At 40.8% G+C, this 24,485-nt stretch overlaps 1 protein-coding gene across 1 annotated transcript; it reads left to right on the plus strand.

The window, feature by feature from the left end:
* Window positions 1-1,878: 1,878 nt before the first annotated feature.
* chrd (chordin) lies at window positions 1,879-24,244 on the plus strand. The gene is made up of 21 exons (XM_084717002.1): window positions 1,879-2,283; window positions 4,855-4,958; window positions 5,130-5,256; window positions 8,682-8,834; window positions 9,127-9,244; window positions 9,757-9,844; window positions 10,857-10,998; window positions 11,272-11,409; window positions 11,615-11,697; window positions 14,103-14,250; window positions 15,553-15,659; window positions 17,267-17,546; window positions 17,700-17,941; window positions 18,100-18,213; window positions 19,781-19,975; window positions 20,536-20,629; window positions 20,829-20,885; window positions 21,107-21,210; window positions 21,465-21,728; window positions 22,229-22,322; window positions 23,205-24,244. The coding sequence occupies exons 1-21, from the start codon at window positions 2,157-2,159 to the stop codon at window positions 23,267-23,269; spliced, it is 2,844 nt and encodes a 947-aa protein (XP_084573128.1). The 5' UTR covers window positions 1,879-2,156; the 3' UTR covers window positions 23,270-24,244.
* Window positions 24,245-24,485: the final 241 nt, after the last annotated feature.

The raw sequence follows: 24,485 nt of genomic DNA on the forward strand, positions 1-24,485 counted from the left end.
CAAATACTTTATTTTTACAGTGTGGGGTTACACTGAGCATCATGTACAGTAAGCTTGGCAACGTTACCATAATCATTACATATTATTATCATATCAAATATCTACAGTCAATCATTACTTTATTCCAAACATTTCAGCTATATAATAAGCCTGACCTTTGCTGAACTCTCAGAAATAAATTACTCATGAGCACCACTACAGTAATGTAAACTGTCCTGGGCCCCGAAGGACCACTATGAGGAGCTGCACTGTTGCTCAACTGCTCTGTTTTGTTTGATGGGAACATTTCCCAGATCTAAATAGGCCCTAATAAATTTCATTTGTTGTTGATGCTGTGAAGCTCCCCACTGGCCACAGTGTGCTTTAAAAGATTCGAGGTTAAATGACTTTTGGCACCTGTATCCACGTGCGAGGGCCTAGAAATGTAACAAAGTCATGATAAATGAGATTTTAAGTGGACTTGTCCAGGTACATCTTTTTAGCAAGCCAAAAGAAATAGTTTGAGGTCTGAAGGAGGACAGAGGTTTGAAGAGGGCCAGTACAAATTGAAAGGTATTCCAACTATTTTCATTTGTTTCTGTTAAGTCACTTAGGTCTCAGCTCCAAACACACTTGAAAAAATAGACGGTGCAGCCAGCCACAGCAGCAGACGCTCACACATTCCTTACTGTACATGATGTGGAGATTCACACTTTCCCTCCACAGGACTGCTGACGTAGTTCTTCCTCCTCACTGGTGTTGACTGTACTGCACTAACTGAAGTGTGACGCCCAGCATACTGAGCAGATCCTTTAAGTTTTATCACTGTTGCAGAGTGTGAACATCAGAGCACAAATACAATAAAACTATGTGGAGGCCACATGACAAACAACCAGTACAGGAGAATGAATAAATAATAAATGAGGGAGCATTTGGTACTGGGACAAGACTTTAATTATGAAATAAACTCAGTTGAACACATGTATCATGACTGTAAAAAGCAAATTATTTTTAACTACTAACTTTAAAAAGTTAGAGTCCAGACTGCCTTCAAATTTTAAGTTGACTGGATTTGAAAAGACAAGTTGAGGTAGATTTGAAATTATTCCCAACAAAAAAACTTTTGTTGTGAAGTTGATATTAATTGAGTTGTGCTTAAGAAAACTTGTTGAATCAACTTGTTGAATCAACAACTCTTCAGTTATACTGATGAACATTACCAAAGAAAATCATTTTATATTTTCTCAGTTTGAAAAGTCAGTTCTTCATTTCACACAAAGAATATGTTCCAGCATTAACACAAAGATAATATGTAAAACGGCTCCCAGTGAATTCATTAAATTTTCATAAGGTTGTAGAGAATTAATAACCTCCATCATGGTTTGCATTGTTTTCATTGTGAAAAAAGCAAAGTCTAGTGTATTAGACACACAGCAAGTTTTCATCATAGTTAGAAATTAATGAGAAAAGATTGATTCCACTAAATTCCTGTTTTTTTTTTTACAGCAAATAAATTTCAACAGTTGAGAAAACCAAACAATGAAAATAAAGAGAAAGTCACTTCATAATAATATTATTATATAGGGATGTTTCACCAACTTTCATGGTTAATATGAAATAGTTGGCACTAATAATACTAATAATTTGTGCTATAACTTCACTTTGTCCATAGCATTTTTGTAAACCCAGTGTTATGGAAGTTTTGGTACAACATGGATCAGACCACGGTTACTTTCCATATCTTAAGCTTTAATGAATTGATAGGGGCGTCAATTTCCCTTTCCATCATCCAACCGCACCTCCACCCATCACCCATCCCACCCATCATCTCTCTCCCCCTCCTCTTTGCGGGCCGGTGGCTGCTCCAAGCTGTCAGGGAAGCAGGCTATAAAACAGAAAGGGACGGGACTCTGAGGAGGCTGTTGGTACTGAGGAAAGACATACGGTACAGTTGGCTAATGTGCTGCTGTCTTCGGAAAACCTCTGCCCGACTCAAACTCGGATGATTTAAAACAGGACACTCTTTCAAACTACTGACAGCGGACACTTGGATGTAAGGAGGACACCTACAGTTTTTGTTAGGGCGTGCAATTAGTCGCTTTAAGTCGACAGTGGCTTATTAAAGTAGCGGAAGTTTGCGGGACGTACTTTGTGGAGAGACGAGAGGGAGCTTTGGGATGCTCCGGTCCTTGCTGTGCGTGCTGAGCTGTGCGTGGCTGCACACCGGAGCTGCCTCGCGGCTCAAGTCTCCTGCTCTGCCCATCCAGTCCGAGAGAGAGCCGCTGCCGTCCAAAGGCTTGTCAGGTAAGAAAAAAAGAAACATTGTAAAGTCAGTACAGCTTTTTCTCCTGTAGTTTGGCTATATCCAGTTTCATTGTGTGAGGCATAGTCCACAAAACCAGCACAAGAGAGAGGCAAAACTTGGTTCAAAATGTGCCATTTTTAAGGAGACCAGTTCTGTGCATATTAGACTCTGTGACCTCAAATTGACTATACATTTTAAATGAATTAAGAGGAACCAGTCGTCAGTTCGGCTAACAGTCAATAGCAAGATGTATTCACTTCATGAACAATTTCAAACTTCAACCCGTGTTTTTCCTTATGGTTTCGACTGAACACACGCCGACGGAGGGCAGCAGCGAGCACTAACTAACGATTTAAAGTCCCGATTATTTTTAAAATAAGTATTGTAACATGATATCACAATTATGCCGAATTGCAACTAGTACACTATTACTATTACCAGTTGTTGTATAAGAATTATATGTGCATATGTTTCGCTGAAAAAAACACGAAAACTTTAACTGTAATTTTTTTTCATGAAGTTTGGATTGTTGTGCTGCATAGCCAGGTTATGACTTGAGTTCAGCCCAGTGAGTGGCCAAATGGCCCGTCTGGCTACTGTTTAAATCACATTTAACATTTACATTTAAAGTTGAGTTAAAAGAACTGTCTTCTGAAGTTCTCCCACTAAAATTACATACCCAATTTTCACAAATTTCCATATTGCCTTGAAATGTTCCCTAATGCCTGGGTTGCTTCAAGTGTAAACTAGGGGCAAACATCTGAGTCATAACCGCAGTGAATGCCATCTGATTCATGTGTGAAAGCCCCTACGTACAAAGCCCATTGCGGTTTTTACAAGGTAACTACTCTGGAGTTCAAAAACTGTGGGAACTCCACGTTAACCACCGCCTTTTAACGTGTAATTCTATGTTGGAAACTGTAATCAATCGACTTTCCATTACAAGCATTGGCTCCTCTGAGATGATTTATTTCAGCAGAGACAGAAGTGGCAGGCTCAGCGAGCGGCTCACAGCTTGGCTCCCTGTAACCGGACTGGACTGTTTTAAGTGTGTAGTCACTTTAATGAAAGAATAATGTGAACCAGGTTGGTAGCAGCGAACAAGGCAAAGGCATCAGATCGAGTGAAGCTGGCGAGGGGTGACATCACGTTTAGTGTGTGTGTGTGTGTGTGTGTGTGTGTGTACACAGCGAGCCACACACACTGCTCACAGGGCACTTATCCTAACCAAAGATCCCTGTAATATTCCTGTAGTAACACAGCGTGACTAACACTCAATTATGATTGTAGTATAGTAATAATAACGCTAAAAGCTATTTTTGTCTCCTGTAACATCAATACACAGTGAAGTCCCTATATATTAGAACAGTGATGTGTTTTGTATAGTTATGGCTCTTCTCCAGCAGCACACTGGCTTTCAAGTGAAACAATGACTGTGATGTGCCTGGCTTTCAGCTTTAAGGGTGTTCACATGCACATGGGATAAGGAACTGTATCCGTTTTTATCTGTCAGTCTCTACATGGTTCAACAAGTTCGTGTCTGGGCTGCCTTAAAATGTTAAGTTGACTGAATTTGAAAAAGCAAGTTGAGGTAATTTTGTAGTGATTCAAAAGAAATACATTTCAGGTCAAATAAACTAAAAAAGAAAAAAAAAGTTTTGACAACTTCTTATCTTGTTGAAATAATTTACTTTTCCAAGTAATGACAAATCTGGTTCACAGCTCACTGTGAAAAAAATCAAATAAAATTTTTTAGGGGTTCTTGAAACTCTAAGATTCAAGTTTATCTAAAAACAACTTAAGGTTATAGGTCAGCAACACTTTCTATAGTTTAAAACTGTGAAATCATTAGTTTTCTCAGTTTTTCAGTGTTTCATTTCAGTTCTGATATACAGAAGTATAGAGCTAAAACAAAACTAAAATTCTTAAAAATACACAGAGTGGATTTCTTGTAAACTGGATGCACTTGCCCTCTATTGCTTACCGTACTTATTATCAAATAGCTTTTACGGTATGACTTCAACATTTATTAAATGACTCTGGCCTACATTGTGTATATTTCTGGGAATCTCTGATAATCTTTTGGTGGAAAATTGAAAATTCTCCAATGCCTCATACTCATGGATCATTTAGATGGGACAGGATGCAAGGTTCAGTCCCAAAACTCATGAGGCATTCAGGGAGTTTCAGTCGTCTCCAACATGCCTGGGCAGTGAGCTATGCAAGATTTATTTGTTGTTAAATCTGAAAATGGGTACAATGGCTCAGTCTACAATGTAGTTTGTCATCCTGCATGTCTGACACTTCATATAAAAGCCTTGCAGTTGCACTTTGTCTTGCTCTTAAATATCAAGATCTTTATTTAAGTCAGCTAAATTCTTGTGTGCTCCACATAATCCATGCTCGCACACTTTAAAAGGACAAACCTCAGATATAATCAGATAATTTTATTTAGTTTCACATCGAGATTGCCTCGGGTTTGGAAAGAGCCAAAGAATTGTGATCATAGCTATCCGATGTTTGACCTTGTGAACAGCCCACATGTATAATCAGCCATGTTTGTGTTACAGGATGCTCATTTGGAGGCCGATTCTACTCTCTGGAGGACACATGGCACCCAGATCTGGGGGAGCCCTTCGGTGTCATGCACTGTGTCCAGTGCTACTGCGAGCCTGTAAGTTTTGTTTCTCTGTGACTTCTCTATCAGGTTGAAGCAGCTCTAACTCCAGATGAATTTGCAATCAACTGTTGCCTCAGAGAGGCAGAATGCTTCCCTGTGTGTTTTCAGATGAGATTTGATGAGGGACTCTCTGACGTGTCTGTTTCTCTGGTTTCCCTTTGGCAGCAAAAGAGCCGTCGTGGCAAGGTGTTTGGGAAAGTGAACTGTAAGAATATCAAACAGGACTGTCCAGAGGTGGACTGTGATGAACCTGTCCTGCTCCCAGGGCACTGCTGTAAAACCTGCCCTAAAGGTAATCATCTGCTCACCCAATCTGACCACCTGCTGCTCGATAACGTTTTCAGATGTCTTTTTTTTCAGCTTATGATCTTATTTATAGCTGTTCTAAATGCATGAAACAGTCAGCTGATAAAACTGGCAAGCAGAGCTTAAAGGGATAATTTAGATATTTGGGAAGTCGGCTTGTATGAAGTACTTATCCATAGTCAGATTATTTCTTACAGGAGATGGCAGTTGGCACAGCACCAGTTTGGAGAAGCAGAGATGAGTACCAGCATAGAAGCCAAGCAATGTACTGCAGAGAAACAAGTATATCCACAAAAAAGGGACCATCTGAAAAAATGAATAGCAGTCTAAGTGTGTGCTACATTTAGAATATTTGTACCTGTTTACCTTGTTGCCAGACAGCCTTTTCTAACAGGAAATATGCCAAATATCACTCTCTCTCATTTAACCAGACTCCATTGGTGAAATCAGTAATTTTACCTCACAGAACACAGGAGTTGCTGCAATAGATACCTCAATCTGTTAGCTTGTTTGTGATATTGTGACTTTGGTGAATCCAAACTAACCATTTGAAACACTGAAATTAGACGATAACACAAACAAACTAACAAGGTTGATCTGCAATTCCTGTGTTCTGTGAGGTGAAATAACTGCAGTTTTCCTGACAGAAAAGGCTGTCTGACAGCAAGGTTTGGTGAAAATATTCTAAATACAGCATATACTCAGACTGATACTGAACAGCAGAACATTACTTAGCTTTCGTGCTGGTACTCTTCTCTGCTTCTTCAAACCGGGGCTGTGTTGACCAACATCTACTGTAGGTAATACACTGACTATGTGTAAGTATCACATACAACCCCGCTTCAAGTCGTCCCAATTATTCCTTTGAATTGCTTCAATATCTTTATTGGAAAATTAACCACTTTTAGATGTTGCCCTCATTGGCTTCTTTTCCAGAGTTTTTGGTGATTCTTTGTTCCATCTATTTTCTTTTTTCCCTCCTCCCCTCCTACTCTCTCTGTCTCTGTCTTTCCCGCATTGCACAATTTCCTTTTTGTTTTTCTCTCCCCTCCAGGTGAACTAGTTAGTCTTCATAACAGCTGTTAGATCCAATGAGCGGGTCAATTGATTTTCCATTCAGCTGCGTCAAATAGACATTTTCTCTAACCAGCCGCAACTGGAAGTACCACCCATCAATTTAGCCTCGTTCACACATTGCCACTTGTGCACACACCACTGCGCACACAATTCCACCTTATTAAAGAATTAGAGCTCCCCTGCACACACTCACACACTCAGACACTCACACAGGGTGGGTCTTCATGCCACGCTGTTATTCAGCAGATTGGGTGTTTTTCTACGCTGTGTGTCTGGTAATGGAATGGAAAGTAAAGGTAAAGCGCTGTGTGGACAACACTGTGCTGTGTGTGTGTGTCAAAAAATTGGCCTAGGAATGTGTGTGTGTGTGTTGTGGTCAAGTTTTAAGGAAAAGGTTGAGTGTGTTTGTCTTAGCTTTGGCACCAAAGCAGCTAGTATGTTTGTGTAAGTGATGGAAAATGGTGTGTGTGTGTTTGTGTGTGTGCGCGTGTGTGTAATGTGGTGCACCTGAGGATACAGTATAAGTGGGGAGAAGTGAGAGTGACACTACCCAGAAGCCACTGAGCGTGCCCAGTGGAGCAGAGGAGTGAGGCAGTGAGAGAAGAATGATGAGATTTGCGATTGGTGGGTGGTGTGTGCGTGCATGTGTGTGAATCAGACACCAAGAAAGAAAGCAGACAGTCCTGCCGATCTCCTCAGAAAACTGCCTTGGAGAAATAAAGTTTAGGTGACTAAGAGCCGGTGTGTGTGTGTGTGTTTCTGTCAGTGGGGCTGTGTGTGGCTGAATGAGCACTGCTGCATGTGTCACTGTATGTGTTTGTGTGTGTCTGAGTGCAAAGCAGTGAGGTCTACACATTACATCAAGATGCACAGCAGTTTGTGTGGAACAGCAGGTCATTGTTGGGATCGCACGCCAGTGTCACTCCCAATTCTCCTAAAGCTCCTCAGCTGGTTAGTTACCCCTGGCTGAGGGAGACAGAAGTGAGGACAACAGAGAAAATGTGCTGCAGTACAGTCTGATGTTCTCCAAGTTGTTCCCTCTTCCCATTCCTGCTCTGAGAGCAGGACTCTGTCTACTGTAATTCCTACGGTCTGCATTTGTTACAGTTTCTCTGTGGCTGCTCATGTCCACACAAGGACTGCAACTAATTATTATTTTTTATTTTCATTGTCAATTAATTTCTTGAGTAATCAATTAGTTGCTTGGTCAACAGAAAACGGTGAAAAATGTTGATCGGTGTTTCCCAGAGCCCAAGATGACATCCTCAAATGTCTTGTTTTGACCACAACCCAAAGATATTCAGATTACTTTTACAAAGGAGTAAAGAAAATGTAAAAAAAAATCTGATATTATCATTATTATTAATCTATTCACAGTCCTTATTCATACTCAGAACACGGCAGTGAAATGAAGAAAAGAGGACGGTCGAGGGTTTAGTCTCATCTGTGCTCCAGACTTTGAGAACGATGTAGCAGAATGTGTTTTGAATTGCTCTGGTTGACTTGGTTTATCTTTCTGAACAATGAAAGGCAGACACTTAAATGTCTTTATTAGAAACCAGAATGCTGCTACCACTAATAGTCCTATCAGGAAATATACAGATAATAAAATCTATCATTGTTTCTGGTTTGTTTCTAATTAAATTGATTTATGACGATGCATCTTTACAGTCTGTGACTGTGGGCCTCCTCTCAGTCGAAGCTTGTAAAACATTTACTTGCTAAATTTTACTCAAATCCTGGATGTCAATGGAATTATGATTATTTGATGTCAAGTCACTCAACATTTGAGCCGTGATAGCCTAATATTGCTGTTTTCAATAACTTCAGACAACATCAAATAAAAAGTGTCTGTCCAAAAGCTTTTATTACTTTCTGATTGAAAGCAGTACGATTCTCCAGTACTTTATCTTGTTAACCATCGCAAACATTTAGGCTATTTTGTGTGATGTTCTTTCAGTCATTTAAATCGGGGCATAAAACATTATCGTTTATTGCAGCTTTCCAATGAAGTAGATACATAACTTCTTATTAAAGAAATCTGTAGCTGTTGTTTTTATATTTGTTTGCTTTCACTTTTGTTTTATGCCTTCAATTCACTGAGCCTCCCCTGAAAATATTTGGAGTCTCCTGGGGAGACCTGCCTCCCACTTTGAAAACCTCTGATTTAGACCAGCAAACTGTGTACATACATCTAACTGTATAACATAACTCTATACAGCTCTACAGTATATAAATCCTGCTACAGTACCTTTCAGTACTTGTACTTATAAGTCCTACAGGTGGTCTGCAAGTATCCCTTTTCTGTAACTGTGTTTTTTTTCCCTTCTACAGGTGCAGATGACAAGAAACAGACAGACTCTGTGCTAGACAGCTTTGAGTATTTCCATGAGAAGGGCAAAGAGAAGGAGGATGACCTCCACAAATCTTACAACGACCGATCCTACCTGAGCTCTGAGGAGGTGGGCGCCGGGGAGAGCCGCACGGGTGAGTCAGAGCACCCGCAGACAGATGCAGACCACCAACACACTTACATTGAAAGATAGCAGACTACTATATGTTAGTTTCAAATAAATATCTACAAATAACTAATAAAACTTGAACACTCACTCTGAGCACATTCATGCTGGACTCACATTGATGAATCATTTACAAATCCATGCAGATATGCACGTACAGAACAAGGCATAAGGATAATAAAAGTATTACAAACGGATGCTCATCATGGCATTTGTTTCTAAGTTTCTAAGTACCTATCTGACCCTCTTTGCTTCTGCAGACTTTGTAGCCGTGTTGACAGGGCTGACGGACTCATGGCTGCCCAGCTCCAGTGGTGTTGCCAGAGCTCGCCTCTCTCTGACCAGAACGAGCCTGACCTTCTCCATCACATACCAGAGGTAAAACACAGAGTGTGTCACAGCTGCAAGGGTCTAATTTAAGTTCTGGGAACATTATTTTACACCCACAAAAGTCCCTGCTTTAAAAAAGTATAGGAACTATGAGGGTGAGGCCTGCTGTACTGAACATTTGTAGCTGGCCAAGGCTTATCAGAAAACGCAACAACAATGGGGTGTAGGAACCTTTTAGTTCCTCGGAAAATAGTTCCTGGGACTAAAAGATCCAGGTCCTTCTGAAGGTTGAGCTGTCTTCATTTTCTGATTAGCCTCCATAGCATCACTGCTCATTCGTTTTCTCTTTTCCAACTCTTCTCCTCTATATCCCAAACAAACTTGAAATGTTTAGAGTAGGAAATATAAAATACGTCACAATCTGTCTGTTTTTTCAGCCACAACTTTGTTGCAGCAGTCAGCTTTAAGGAGTAGTAAAAGCTATGTAAATGAAAATATGGTGTATAATATCCGTATATATTAAATGTCTGTCCATTTAATGCCTCTGTCTTCCTTTTCAGGATGGACCGTCCAACTAAAATAACCTTCATGGATTCAGATGGGACCACTGCTTTTGAGTACAGAGTCCCCAGGGGACAGTCTGACATGGTAAGACATCACATAAATACAAAATCATCTCCTCTTGCTTGTGTTGCTTGCTTCAGTGTTGTTTCCATTATGTGCACGTGTGTTTCCTGAGAAAGAGAGAAATGAATGCTCTCCTTGACTTTGTGCTCAAACTCTGACTTTTTCTCCCATAACTCATTCTGCTATAATAAACAGTAAACAGACAAACATACACACACACAGTGACACTTCCTCTCTGCTTCATTGGCTCTTTCTAAACATCACAAACACAGCCTGATTGCAGTAAACATCAACACACACTCACACATCAGGGAGAAACCACCATCAGGTCAAAGGTGTACTAGACTGAGTTTAGTAAAAGGCCGATATTATCCTGATAAATCAGTAAACTGATATGTTTGTGTAACAGTAGTACCCATGCGTGCATGTCCACATACTCCCTCAGCTCGCTGGCTCGATCACTACACATCATTTCCTGCCAAGATACACACATCTCCTCATTCCTTTTCAGAGCCGAACACTCGAACTCTCTGTTCAGCGAGGCAGGAGCCCCCTAAATACAGGTCCCAGAAATTGGCCTATTATTATTCTTAGATAAATGTCAGTGTCAAGCACCAGAGGACCTTAGAGAAAACACTCCAGTGCAAAAAAGGAAGAGGGGGGGGGTGGGTTTACTGGACCAAAACTTTTGGAGAGAGAATTTTTCACATGTTACATCACTGCTTAGCAGGGGGACAGAGAGTATATCGCTAATTAAAATGGAGATTACCCCTGAACTGAAAGTTATGAGGTGCCGGCACACTGCCACATTTCTTCCCTCTGCTCCCAGGGAGACGTCGTGGTTTTATGTTGAAGGTTTGCAGCCGAGGCCTGAGAGTACAGTCACATGGTTTTATGTATTCAGCAGATGTGCATGTGTTGTCTGTGTGCTTTTTTATGAAAATATTTGGAAATTATAGGTTGAGTGTGGTTTGATATCCATCTTCACTGCGACAATACTGTAACCTACCTGCCCGTGTGTGTGTTTGTGTAGATCTGTGGAGTGTGGAAGAACCTGGCCAAGCCTCTCATGCGACAGCTGCAGTCTGAGCAGATGCGCATCAGCATGACAACATCGACAAGCAGACAAGAAGAAGTGGAGGGGAAGATCATCAAACACAGGGCGCTGTTTGCTGGTACATTTGCATGTGGGATATTATAGCATTCTGATGGGTCATTATTTTTCCTCTAGACATGTGCATGCTTTTGTCTTTTTGTTGGAGTATACAATAAACTCAATATTTATAAAGCAGAGGAATTGTATACGCTCTCATGTAATCTTAAAAAGCCCCGTGTGGATTAATGTCGCTCCAAAATGTGGACTTTGTTTATAGGGAAGTATTTGTATAGAAGTCCTGTAAGAGATTGCAGACACTCAGTATGGTAATGTGCATGTGTCTTGTGTACAGAGACGTTCAGTTCGACGCTGACATCGGAGGAGGAGAATTCAGGAATGGGGGGCATCGCCATGTTGACGCTGAGTGACACAGAGAACAACCTCCACTTCATCCTCATCCTGCAAGGCCTCATCAAACACAAAGACAAAGGTGAGACGCAAGAAAAAGAAGGAAGAGACGTGGAGAAAATGTAGTCTTTGCAGAAAGATCCATCCAACAAAACCTCTAAAATCCTCAACTGGGAGCTCTGTTACCAATTTCATCTCAGTTTTTCAGTCTTCCTAAATCTGGAGACCGCTGTTGACATTTATGTCAGACATTAATGAGAAATCTGTCTCTTTCTCCCTCTCCTCAGAGCCCCTCGTGGTGCCCATCCGAGTCCAGCTTGTGTACCACCAACACGTCCTGCGAGAGATCCGAGCCAACATCACCTCTCACGTGAGTAATAACGGTTTAGCACAGGACTTTCAAGGTAAAATCAGTAAAAGCTGTTGACAGACAGAATTTTGCACAAAATGTTTTTGAAAACTGTTTAAAAAGTAGAAATATTGAATGTTTCCCACAAATAAAAATTATTTCCTAGACTCAAGTTGAGTTTATTTGAGATGCTCTTTGTATAAGGATATATATGTACACAAAAATCACAAAAAACCTATTTTGATTACTTTTATATATATATGTTTTTTGAATAACAAAACAACAACAACACTGCTCTCTCCTTTAAATTAATTAAAATGCATTTATTGCCATGGTAGACCTTAAAACAAACAAAGTGGGAGTCAAATCATTTTGATGCTGAAACGTCTTTGTTTTAAGGTCTAACATGACCATGCCATGACAATAAATTCTAATTGTTTTAAAAGTGAGTCCCTTTGAGGATTTTGTGATTTTTGTTCCAATAAATTATACAAATTATTTTTGATTGATTGCTTTTCCAAATAATTTGTGGGAACAAAAATCACAAAAAATTCCAAGGCACTCTTTTGGAAAAGCAATCAATCAAAAACAAACAACGTTCAGTTTGAAATAAGTAGGAGTTTTTGGGGAAAAGTGCTATCTAAGGCAGAAGATGAATTAATGGGTGACTGGCGGTTGTTGGTTAGGAACATATGACACAGCAACACACTCAGACTCTCGCTCCCCACTCCTCCTCTCAGAGAGACGGATGTGGTTCGGTCACCACATCCTAACGCTGTTGTTGCCGCCGCCACTCTGATCACAGCTAACTACCCTGAGACGTGACAAGAAAAATAGATGGGGAGGAAGAGTTAGGGGGAAAACAAGAGAGGAGAGAAAGTGTGAGAGAAGAGGTCTCGCAGGAGACAGATGTGAGCGAGGGATGAGAGACAACAGAGGAGAAGAGGGGAGGGACAGGGGATGGACTGCGTACACACTCCTCACACATGTCAGTGGTTAGTGGTCTGTGGGCTGAGATGGATGGAGGGAGGAAGAGGAGTGATGAAAGGCGGGTCTGTTTTGAATTCTGCCAGGAATTGCGTGAAGGGCCGATGCGCCTCTTTCGAGCCTAGCGGTGAGAGAGACCGTCCGTGAAAAATATGTGAAACGTTTGAGCTCGGCGACTGCCACATGACCCCGCAAAGTGTCCTCAAGCTAGACGCTGAAACCCAAACCGCTGACTCATTTTAAGTCTAACTGACTAGTATATAAACAACACAGTGGACATCATTCTGAGCTTAACAGGATACCTACCTTTATTAATCTCTACATACACACATACAAACACATCTAATTTTTATAAGTGTGAAGTCATTTTTTATTGCACCAGTAATCCTGACAGTGTTATTGCTCTGCCTGATTTATACAACACCCCTAGTATATCCTTTTGCACCCTACTTCCCTCTCATTATGCTATCCATTCAATTTCCCCAACATAAGTCACCTTCCCTGTGTCCAGCCCTGTCTCCGTTCCCACTCTGTTTTGGCTCCTCGCTGTGTGGATTTATGGTACATGTATATTTATATTGAACCGAGGCCCCGAGGTCATAAAAGTAACATTTCTTCAACACGCTCGTACATCTGTCCTATTAATCCCACATTTCTCAGCGTCCTGACTGACCCCCCCCCCCCTCCTCTGCTTTGTCGGGGTCCAGCAGTCTGCCTGCTCGAAATTAAACTTCACTCAATCTGAAACGTGTTAAGGCAATGTGAGCCACATTTTTTGCCCCGGGTTTAAGTGTGCCCTTCTGAGCGTGGTGACTTAAAATCATGTGTTTTTGAGCAGCATAACAGTTTATGTCCTTAATGGCTTCTGACTTTGTGGTGCCTTTGTGATTACTGGATTAATCTGATCTTGAGGAGATTTTACTGCCCAGGGGGATCTGTTGTGCTCTCAGTGCTCATCTCATCTTTTTTTAGTGTAAACTGAAGGGATACGTTCGTTTGAGTTGGAAACATGTCACCAATCTGTCTTTAGTCTGAAGAAATTGGGGTTTAGTTGCTCTGGTAACCCGTCAGTGTTGTACTAACATCATGTCAACAAGATTTTGGTATTCCAAAATAAACAGACAGCCAAATACATATCTATACTGGCCTATCACAGCTATAACAGTCTATATCATTATTGGCTTATATGTTGATATAAACTGTATACTGTTGCACTTGTATTTTTGATAAATCTAAATAAATATAAATTTAAAAACACATAGAGAAAAAAAAATCGATGTTCGAATTCTTTTACTCCCTAATGTCCCAAAAAACAGTATTTATGGGGCTCTGTTGTTTATTGTTCTATTTGTTTACAAGGGAATATGGTTTCATGTTTACCCATTTTTTGACCCACATATAGCAACTTAGCCTCAAGCTAACTGTTTCAATCTGTGCAGGATCCAGACTTCGCGGAGGTGCTGACGGACCTCAACAGCCGCGAACTGTTTTGGTTATCCCGTGGTCAGCTGGAGATCGCCGTGGCGACTGAGGGTCAGGATCCCCGGCAAATCTCTGGCTTCATCACCGGCAGGAAATCTTGTGACAGTAAGTGTCCCCCACAGTCAAACACCTTTACACAAGTGACATGTCTCTCCTCACATTAATCCAGCGAGGTGAAACATTGCAAAGCAAACAAACACAGGGGTTGCTGGGAATGTGTTTTCTGTTGTAGCTGCTTTGTGTTCATCCATCTGTGGCTGTTTTTGTCATCCTCCTCTATAAATACTTGTTCTCTTTCTGTCTCCATCCTTTCAAGTCTTATCACTGGGGGAAAACCATGTTTACAGACCTTCTGTGGGACTTGGTGGCCCACCAGGACTGTGTATGCATGTCTGTCTGTGTGTGTTTGTGAGAGACACAAAGAAAGAGAGACAGAGGTTTTAGGAATGTTGTGGACAGCCCAATCGACTGAAATCATTAAAGCCTGCGCACATGGTCTTTTCATGGTAGGCATACTTGAACATGATCATCCTACATCAACGTGTCCGGCACATTGAAACACTTTGAAAGGCTCTAACATAGACAAATCATGCACACAAACAGACACAAATACATTTTTTTTTTTAAGTTTCACACACCAACATGCAGGCAGTGGTGCTGCCAAGGTCACAGTCTGCTGGACATGACTCTCCATGCTGGTGTTCCAGTGCTGTGATTAACAGCTTGACGTTATGTGTGAAGAATTCTCCTCTCTCCCCCTTCTCTTTCCCACTCTCCTTCTCTCACTCTTCCAGTCTCCCCTTCATGTCCCGTCTTTGCCGTCATTCCTCCTCTCTGGCTTTTTTCTGTCATTTCCCTGCACTTTTCTCATCCTTCTCTGTTACTCATTCCCTCCTGTCCTCTCAGCTCAATCTTTCTAAGCCTGCTGCATTCAACAAGCGTTACCTCATTCGAAGGCTTAACCTTGGGTGGGTTTTTGTGAGTGTGTGTGCGTGAGTGTGTGTGTGTGTGTGTGTGTGTGTGTGTGTGTGCCAGACAGTGCAACAACATATATGTTTTTGGCCCCCGGTCAAGCACACAATTACACGAGCAGACACACCTCCTGATTAGCGGTTCAATTGAATCTGTCCCCTCAATGACTCTTTCTGGGTGAAGGGATGACATTATGTGTGTGCGGTTGCAGAACGTGAGGGAATGTAATGCAGCCCCCTTCTTCTCCCTCTTTCATGAAACCAGCAAATTTGAACATGACAGAAATCATTGCCTCATCTTGCATGCTGTCAAGCTCTACGATGGTTTAAGGGAGGGAAACTCCGAGGGGAAAAGTGATGGTTTCAGATAAGTCATTTGTGCAGGAAAGTGCTCTAAAATGGATTTTTGATATGAATCTGTCTTTGTCTGGCACAGCTATTCAGAGTGTGATGTCCAGCGGTGATGCATTGACTCCGGGGAAGACAGGAGGTGTGGGATCTGCTGTCTTCAACCTCCATGATAACGGCACACTGGAATACCAGGTATGTATTTGTCCACTACAAGACAGGCAGTTGTCTTTTTTATGATTAATCATAACTTTAAGCTGGGGATGTAGTGGGTAAGGTTTCTACAGGTCCTAACAAAATCTAAAATCCAGCAATTAGAATTTTAGGCCTTTAAATATCTTAAAAACTATTTAGACAAGTCTTAAAAACTGATTGAAATATTAAGTTAACATGACTTTTATAAAGCTGCATTAACTACAGTCTTGCTTTTAAATGTGGAATGAAATGTAATTTTTTTTTATTGGTCACATTGTCACAACTACAAAACAAAACTACTAATGCAAACTGTGCATTTAACTGTGCACTGGGTATTTTTTTTCACCAGTATGGACATGGACTAGGTCTTAAATGGCATTTATAATAGTCTTAAAATTAACATCTTGAACTTGCAGACACCTTGAGTACATGATACAATCATGGTTTTACACAGTTAAACAGAATTAATACAGTATGTTGTGCTTTTATTATTTGTTGGTATGTTTGGTTATAGTGAAATACTACAGACTGCTGCAGGGATGACATTGACAAAAAGCCAATGGGATTTTTCCATTGGATTTTGCATTAGTACAGAAAATAAGCTCTGTTGCAAAAAGAAGTTTGATACTTACAGTTTTTTTATTAAGATAATCTTTACAAATGGAAACTGCTTTTCTCTATTTTAAAGTGTAAATGTAATCACCAGAGGTAAAACCTAATTTGAGGCTATAAACTGCACCACGGATGCATGACCTCAACATCACCCCCACTAAAGGTCTAGTCATTACTGCATTACTCTATAAAGGGCACTTTTATCAAGGTTGCAAAGCCACAACTTACTCTTCTGTTGTAGCATAGTGGTGAACCCATCTAGGTTGACCAAGCTGAAATGTTTGTGATGGTGTAAACTGGATCAGAATGGAAAGAAATCATAAAACTATCAGCCAGTCTTCCATCCAAAAAGCTGCATGTCACCAGTCTTACTCAAAATGAGTTTTATTGACTCTCCTTAACAAAAAAAGGGATTTAAGTGCCTAAGCAATAACAAAGCAGGCCAGAGCACATTTAAATCTTTATTAGTTCCATTTTCATTGGCATCAAATGGAACTGATCTCTGATCAAACCAAAATGCAACACAAATAACTAACCTTTAATTAAAGCTGGAGTAGACGCTTTAATTTCAAAGTTCCATTAAAACCTTCAAGCATATTTTAATCCAAGTGGTCTGAGAGAAAACTATTCCTCTGCTTCTGCTGCTGCATCTTCTCAGGCTTTAGAAAATATTGTGGTTTTGGCCAGCCACAGGTCTGTGAGACACTCGATCGTTTAGAGTCCTGTCCTGGGACTGAGACTCAATAATTAACTGTCTTTCTACAGAATTGCTTACTGCACCTTTAAAGATACCCTCTAGAAATGTTTTAAGACATTTAAAAATAGAATAATAATGTGTCTGATATGATTTGTTTTCACATCATCCCAAGACAAATGTGAAAACAGCCCTCTAGTGTCAAACTCATCACTGCATCATTCTGCACAGTGAAGCTCAGACAAAGTAACAATAAGCAGAGGGCGTCTCTAACCTTTTCTTCCTCATTCCCTTCCTCCAGATTCAGGTTGCAGGCCTCACCAGTGACTTTGTCAGCCTCACTATCGAGTTGAAGCCACGGCGGCGAAACAAGCGCTCTGTGCTGTATGACTTGACACCAGAGTACAACAAGGCCACAGGCCTGGCACAGGGCAGCTGGAGTCGTCTGGAGGCTCGACACATCCACATGCTGCTGCAGAACGAGTTATTCATCAATGTGGCCACGGCGCACAATCAGGAGGGGGAACTGAGGGGGCAGATCAAGGCCCTGCTCTACAACGGCCTGGAGGCACCCAGACATGGTACGGATCGATCGGTGGCAGTGATTGGAGGAGGGTCATACAAATCATGATACATGGAAATATATTAAATGTCTTACTGTATAGAACACAAAAAAAACTACTGTTTTCAAGTCCTGGATACACACTTCATTTAACAATTTCTCCCGCTTTCAGAATTGCCCATTCCTCTGGCCGGCCACTTTGTGTCTCCATCTGTAAGAACCGGCGCCTCTGGCCACGCCTGGGTGTCAGTGGACAAACAGTGTCACCTGCATTACGAGATTGTCGTTGCGGGCCTCAGCAAGGCTGACGACCTCACCGTGAGCGCCCACCTCCACGGCCTGGCTGAGATCGGAGAAATAGATGACAGCAGTGCGACTCACAAGAGACTGCTGACTGGTTTCTACGGCTCTCAGGTACATCAGTGTACATGCTTGTACAAATGAATGAAACATAAAAATACACATTCAGAAACGTACTCAAACACACTCTCCTCTCCTCTCCTCTCCTCTCCTCTCCTCTCCTCTCCTCTCCTCTCCTCTCCTCTCCTCTCCTCTCCTCTCCTCTCCTCCAGGCTCAGGGAGTGTTAAAGGACATCAGTGTTGAATTACTACAACACCTGGACCAAGGAACAGCCTTCATCCAGGTCAGCACCAAGATGAACCCCCGAGGAGAGATACGAGGACGGGTACGTCAAGAAATGCTACAACTTTACATCCATTTGTGGTTCAGATTGTTTTTATTCACTGTTCAATATGAAGCAGTTCCCTCTCTCAGATAGAAGAGGCAATGATTTTCTCTCAGGCTTGGAGAGCTGCCAGTTTCCTAAAACAGTTTCATTAGTTTCTTTAGAGAAGGATTTTAGTCTCATATAATGGTCCAAATAGTTTGCGGACACTGTTCCTTAAACAAACTTTGAGGAGACAACAGTGATGTTTTTAGCTTGACAAAAAATTATGAATATTAGCAGGTTATTATTAGGGTTTTCAGGGCCAATGCAGTACCAATTATCAGTAATCAAGGAAAGTGATAACCAATATTTGGAACCAATACATTTGCTGGAACTGCACAGCTTCGTGTCAAAACAAAAACTTTATTGAAATGTCTTAAAGCAAAATCCCGTATATACATCCAGGGCACCAACTTTGTACAAGCGTGACACGACCATTTTACAGCCACAGCACAGAGACCTTATCCACACAACTGTTTTACTATTACAAGACCACCGTGACATAATAAAATGCTAACAGCTCAAGCTAGCCAACCAGCTTAACAAGGCCCAACGAGGAGAGATTAGATCAGCTTGTGCCCAGAGTTTGTCTTCTGAAAATTAATTTTATTCTGATACAGAAACTATTTTGAGGGCATTCGATATATTAGACATTTCCAACAGCGACTTATTACACTGAAACAGAAAATATTTTAAAATTTTAAAATTGTTGAGATGTAAAATCCTAAAATGTCCACACTAGTCAGAAAGTAGCTCAAAGAAATAAGGACCATGTAAGTAGTTAGTATGATTTAGCTTTTGCAATATCAACAATATCAGTATAGCAAAATAAAGTCATAGCATTGACAAATTAAATAGACAAAGTTGTGTAAGTGATAAGATTATAGAAAGACGAAGACGAGTAAGTAGTCAAGCCCTCGGGGCCTCTGTTAACCACCTGAGTGGTTATGTGTCGGTGTGATTGCTCACTTAGCGCTCACTAGCCCACACAGAGACACACTTTCACTGGCAGGTGCTGTCTGCCCCGAGAGACTTTGTTGAAAAGTAAAAGTTTTATTGCGGCTCAGAGACGCACACAGATGCAGACCACAGTCGTCCACAAACCTATTTGCAGGTTTGCAGGTGTAGTGGTTGATGAGTTGTTTTAGGCTGCCAGGTACTAACATGGAAAGTGATGACACACACACACACACACACACACACACACACACACACAGCAGGGTTCAGCTGCTTTAATAGCAAACAGGTCCAGCACATAAACAGACCATCTGCTCGAGAGCACAGAAACACTCCATTTAGGAACAATTAACAAGTCAGCCTGACACCAGCCCTGATTCAGGTGTGGCCACAATTCTCTGATGTCCTCACCACCCTTTCTTTTTTGTCTTTTCTCTTCCTCTCTTTCATTTCCTCCCTTTTATCTCAACACATTTCACCCACCCCTTCATCTACCTTGTTTTTCTTCCATGCCCTCCACCTCCATCTATCCCTTCTTTTTGCTTCCTACACACTTCCCTCTCTCCAGGTCCACGTGCCAAACAACTGTGAGTTTGGGAGCAGGGGCGACATGGCGGAGGAAGCTGAGTTTGACGATCTCTTTGTGAAGGACCCCGAAGAGCTGAAGAAAGACCCTCATACTTGCTTCTTTGAGAACCAGTACTACGCTCATGGCTCCCGCTGGACTCCCAACTATGACAAGTGTTTCTCCTGCAGCTGCCAGGTAAAGACAACAAACGCAAAGGCAGAAATTAAATGTGTTTGTCAAAAGAGCTCTTTGATGGTTTCATCAACAAGGAGGCATGTTTTGGCAGTGAAATGTTCCACAATTGCCTTCTAACAATGTAATTTAGGGTCTTGTGTACATAATCGAAAGTGTAAAAGTATTAAAAATTACGACCAGATTCCAAAAAATTGGGATTCTGTGTAAAATATAAATAAAATCAAAAATAAAATAATTTCGACCTATATTCAATTAAATCCAGTACAAAGACGGAGGAGCTGTCAATCAAAGTGTGATCTGCCAGCCTACGTAGTCGTGAGAAATGGTTCGAAAATCAAAATGAGCTATTGAACAAAGTTTTCTTATAGTTATGAACATTTATTTTCACTCAGACTTTTGTTTGATATCATACATGCATTTTGCTATTTCAAGCTAAATTTCTCCAGGCTTTAAACAATTTGAAGATTTTTTACAGTCTGTTGGAAGTGCATACTGTATATCGTCTTGTGTCACAAATAAAACTGACTCCTCGTCGTGTTTCTGTTTTTTTGTTTCTGTAGAAGAAAACTGTGATCTGTGACCCAGTCATCTGTCCGGTGTTGACCTGCTCACGAACCATTCAGCCTGAGGAAAAATGCTGCCCCGTCTGTGATGGTGAGATTTTGGTTGTACTGAACATGAAATACATAAATGTATGTGATATCATATTTTTACAGTGGTTATGCTGTTTTGAGTCCTTGTTTGTGTGCAGATTTTGTTTTCCTTGGGTGAATTCCCAAAGCGCTCCCCGCTCCAATCATAAACTTGAAAACTAATTCTGCTTTTATGTCTCCATTTCCTTTTTCCTGTTCAGAAAGGAAGGAGCCCAAGGACATGAAAGCTCCAGAGAGGGTGGATGAACATCTTGAGGGTAGGAACTCCTTCTCCTGTCTCTGACTTAGCTTCCCTCTCATTCTCTTTGATTTTCTTTCAAGGTTTTACATCACGTATTGTCTTTTCTGTCTATATTTCTCTATGCTTTATTTCTTTCGTTGAATTTCCACCAGTTTCACAGTTAAAAGTGAAATCATTCAGGCATTCTCTTGCCGACTGTCCTCGGTAACCTTGTTTTTCCTCTTTCCTTTCTGTCAGGTTGTTACTTTGAAGGAGACCAGAAGATGCACGCCCCAGGAACCACATGGCATCCCTTTGTGCCTCCCTTTGGCTACATTAAATGTGCTGTCTGCACTTGCAAGGTAAATATACATCAATAAACCCACTCACATCTGGCTGGATTTACTTTCCCAAAAGCCCTTAATGGATCATTTATCTTGTATTAGACTCCAAAGAAACTGAGGCATAAATAAATTTCTCATCAGCTCAACCTTGGGGAATGTTCAGACTTTTCAACAATTTATGTGGAAAAAAGCAATAAGTCAGCTGCTTTTTGTGCTTAAAAAAGGAAAAGAATTTCTGCTAATGTGCTGCTAATGATACATTATATCTGCAGGGATCTTCAGGGGAGGTACACTGTGAGAAGGTGACGTGTCCCGTGTTGACCTGCAGTCATCCTGTGAGACGTAACCCCTCCGACTGCTGTAAGGAGTGTCCAGAGGAGGACAGGACTCCTGCAGGCCTGGAGCACAGTGACATGATGCAGGCAGATGGCCCAAGGCACTGTAAATTTGGCAAGAACTATTACCAGAACAGTGACAACTGGCACCCCTGGGTGCCGCTGGTGGGGGAGATGAAATGTATTAATTGCTGGTGTGATGTAAGTATCCTGGCTGCCAAGAAAGAGTGCTAATATTGTTACTTTGCTGAAATCTTACTATAATATAAGTCAAGTTGTTGGTTATGAAAATGACTTGAAGGTAGCTCATTAAAAATGGATTAAAATATAATCTTTTCATTACACTGGTAAAATGATGAATTACAGTTCACAGAGAGTTCAAAGTAAATTCTTTTAGCAGTGAAAGTCCTCTGATAATGACAATCTAAAGCCAGTACTTCAGCAGATTTGTTGAACTTGGGCATTAAATCATTAAGTTTTTTAATCTAATTAAAGTTTAAAGCTGCTTTAATCAATATTTTTATATGATCAATGGGCCATTGACTGTGTGTAAAAGGGGTCACTCTTAATGGCCATGTTTCCATTTAATTGTCAAGCCAATTTGAAGTTAACTTATGAAATGTTACACAAGAGAAAAAAATGCCTCTACATTTTTGCCCACTTCTCACCCGCTCTCCATCTTCCTCTCTCGTTCCCCACAGCATGGTGTGACCAAGTGTCAGAGGAAGCAATGTCCAGTACTGACCTGCACCAACATCACACGCAGAGAGGGCGCGTGCTGTCCTGAATGCCTTGGTGAGCAATAAATAACATACACAGCAGGGACTAGACTGATATATCTGAACATTTTAAAGGCAGCAAACTTAACCTCTGACGCGATGTAGGTTCCTGCCTGGGCTGTGATGTCATGACATTGTGTAAAATATGCAGCGAAATATCCTTCATTTACACAGTCATTTCAAAAGTTAGCTAACCTGATTAAAAATGCATGTGTTTGGCTTTCTGTGGATACTTTTCCTGTTTTGTGACAATTCAAAAGATTGCATCAGAGGTTTTTCCACTCTGACATGAAAAAAATATTATTTGAAGCTACTGAATATGGGGACAATATGAATGGGTGGCACAAACAAAGATTTATTTAATCCTAGATTAGTTTGAATCAGAGTTTAGCAAGATTGGGTTTAAAATGAGTAAATGCAGATTTAAAATTAAGCTGAGCTCTGTCGCACAATTAAAGGCTAAGAGTAAATACAAGTTTATTGATATTAACATAAAAAATTAAATAGAATTTTATCAATATGGAGGTGCTTACTTATCCAAATTAAAATAAATAAATAAAGCGCAATCGAGAAGTAAGAATAAAGGAGTGGGTAACAAAAGTTACATTGTGTGCTAGCTAGATAAAAAGTTAACAAAATGTTTTATTGTTTGCTAGCTTGTTAGCCTACCCATGAGAGAAACTCTAATTTCTTCTTCTTTGAGAAAAAAATGTTTATGTTTAAAGAAGGTTGATATATAATCTTTCTTAAGATAGTTTAAAAGTTAAATAAGTTCAAATAGATCCTTGTTGGTGCAACGCAGCCTATCAGTATCAAGCCTGTAGCCATATCAGTCATATCAGATGTAGTACAAAAAACTATTACTTCAGTCCTAAATAGATGTTTTTATTCACTACAGACTCCAGAGAGGAAGATGACCTGATGCTGAAAGCTCCAGACAAAAGGCGAACCTTGAGGCACTGATTTGCTGGAGGCCACACAACAAAACCAAACCCTCTTCTACCCATTGATCCCATCCCGAACCCTGATGGACCCAAACCCAGATCTGCACACTGGGTCTCCCCGCCTACCCTCACACCCACCCTTTTATCAGCTTCAGGATTGTAATGAACAGTGACGAGCAGAGAGGGAGGAATAATAAAATGAGAACAGAATTTTTCCAAAGACTCGTTAAGTGAAGAGATGGAGCTATGAAGAGGACCAACCAGACTTAATAAACCTGCTGCCTTCTGCTGCGTGCCTTCTGTTCTCTTTTTGCTGGAATTTCTCTTCTTTTTTTTTTTTTTTTGCTCAACAGGACAAAAGATGTAACACAGCCGTTCAATGGGATTCTTTTTCTGTTGGTTTTGAAAGGCAGACTTTGGTCAGATTGTGCAAGTTGTATTTCATCGACAGAGCTTCTTTTTGAAGTGCAGCCATAGCTACTGTAGCTCTCAGTGCTCTCACTGGAAAGAGAGGAAAGTGTTGCTTAAATTCGTGTGAATGAGTACGTCTGTGAATTTGGATGTGTATTTTTTCTTTTTACCAGTAAAGAATATGACTATTCAGCAATACTGAAACAGTAAACTCCCTGGGTGGCAAAGCAGGGATCAAAAACTGCAAAAAGAAACGTGGAAAAAGTGTTGTTCCCTGCCTCTTCAGCCAGTCTGCAGCTTGTATTTGTTGTACAATTATTTCTCCACTCAGCATCAATTATGTCGGTATCAGGATCAGTGCTGTGGAACTGAAACAGCTGGTTGAAATTTCAGTGTAATATTTTAACAAACATGGCTTCACCTCCTGTTGATCTGCTCTGCTTTGGTTGTTCCTATTTCTGTTTGGAATTAAGTAATATTTTATGAATTTTTCTATCATTGTTGTTTATTAATATGAAGCTGGTTTGTATTTTGTATTTATTGAATGGTGTGGAGACAAAATAAAAAAAAGATGTTGGTTAAATAGGGAATGCCTGTGGGTTTGTTTTGGACGCTGACGCTAACCAGCTTCCCCTAATGATCCCTCCCTGCATTTATATCTTCATTTTTCATCTAGAGTCCCTCAGATTTGCCTTTTCCACTCGTCTCTTTCTCGCTCTTTCCCTGCATGTTTCTCTTTCCTCACAGTCTATCACATATGGAGCTGTGATTACGGAGGGATGACAAGCCAGATTGGCTCGACTGAGTCCTTCGCTTTTGGTTTC

Source organism: Lutjanus erythropterus, chromosome 4 (assembly GCF_056507025.1).
Source record: "Lutjanus erythropterus isolate fLutEry1 chromosome 4, fLutEry1.hap2, whole genome shotgun sequence".
NCBI classification, from domain to species: domain Eukaryota; kingdom Metazoa; phylum Chordata; class Actinopteri; order Lutjaniformes; family Lutjanidae; genus Lutjanus; species Lutjanus erythropterus.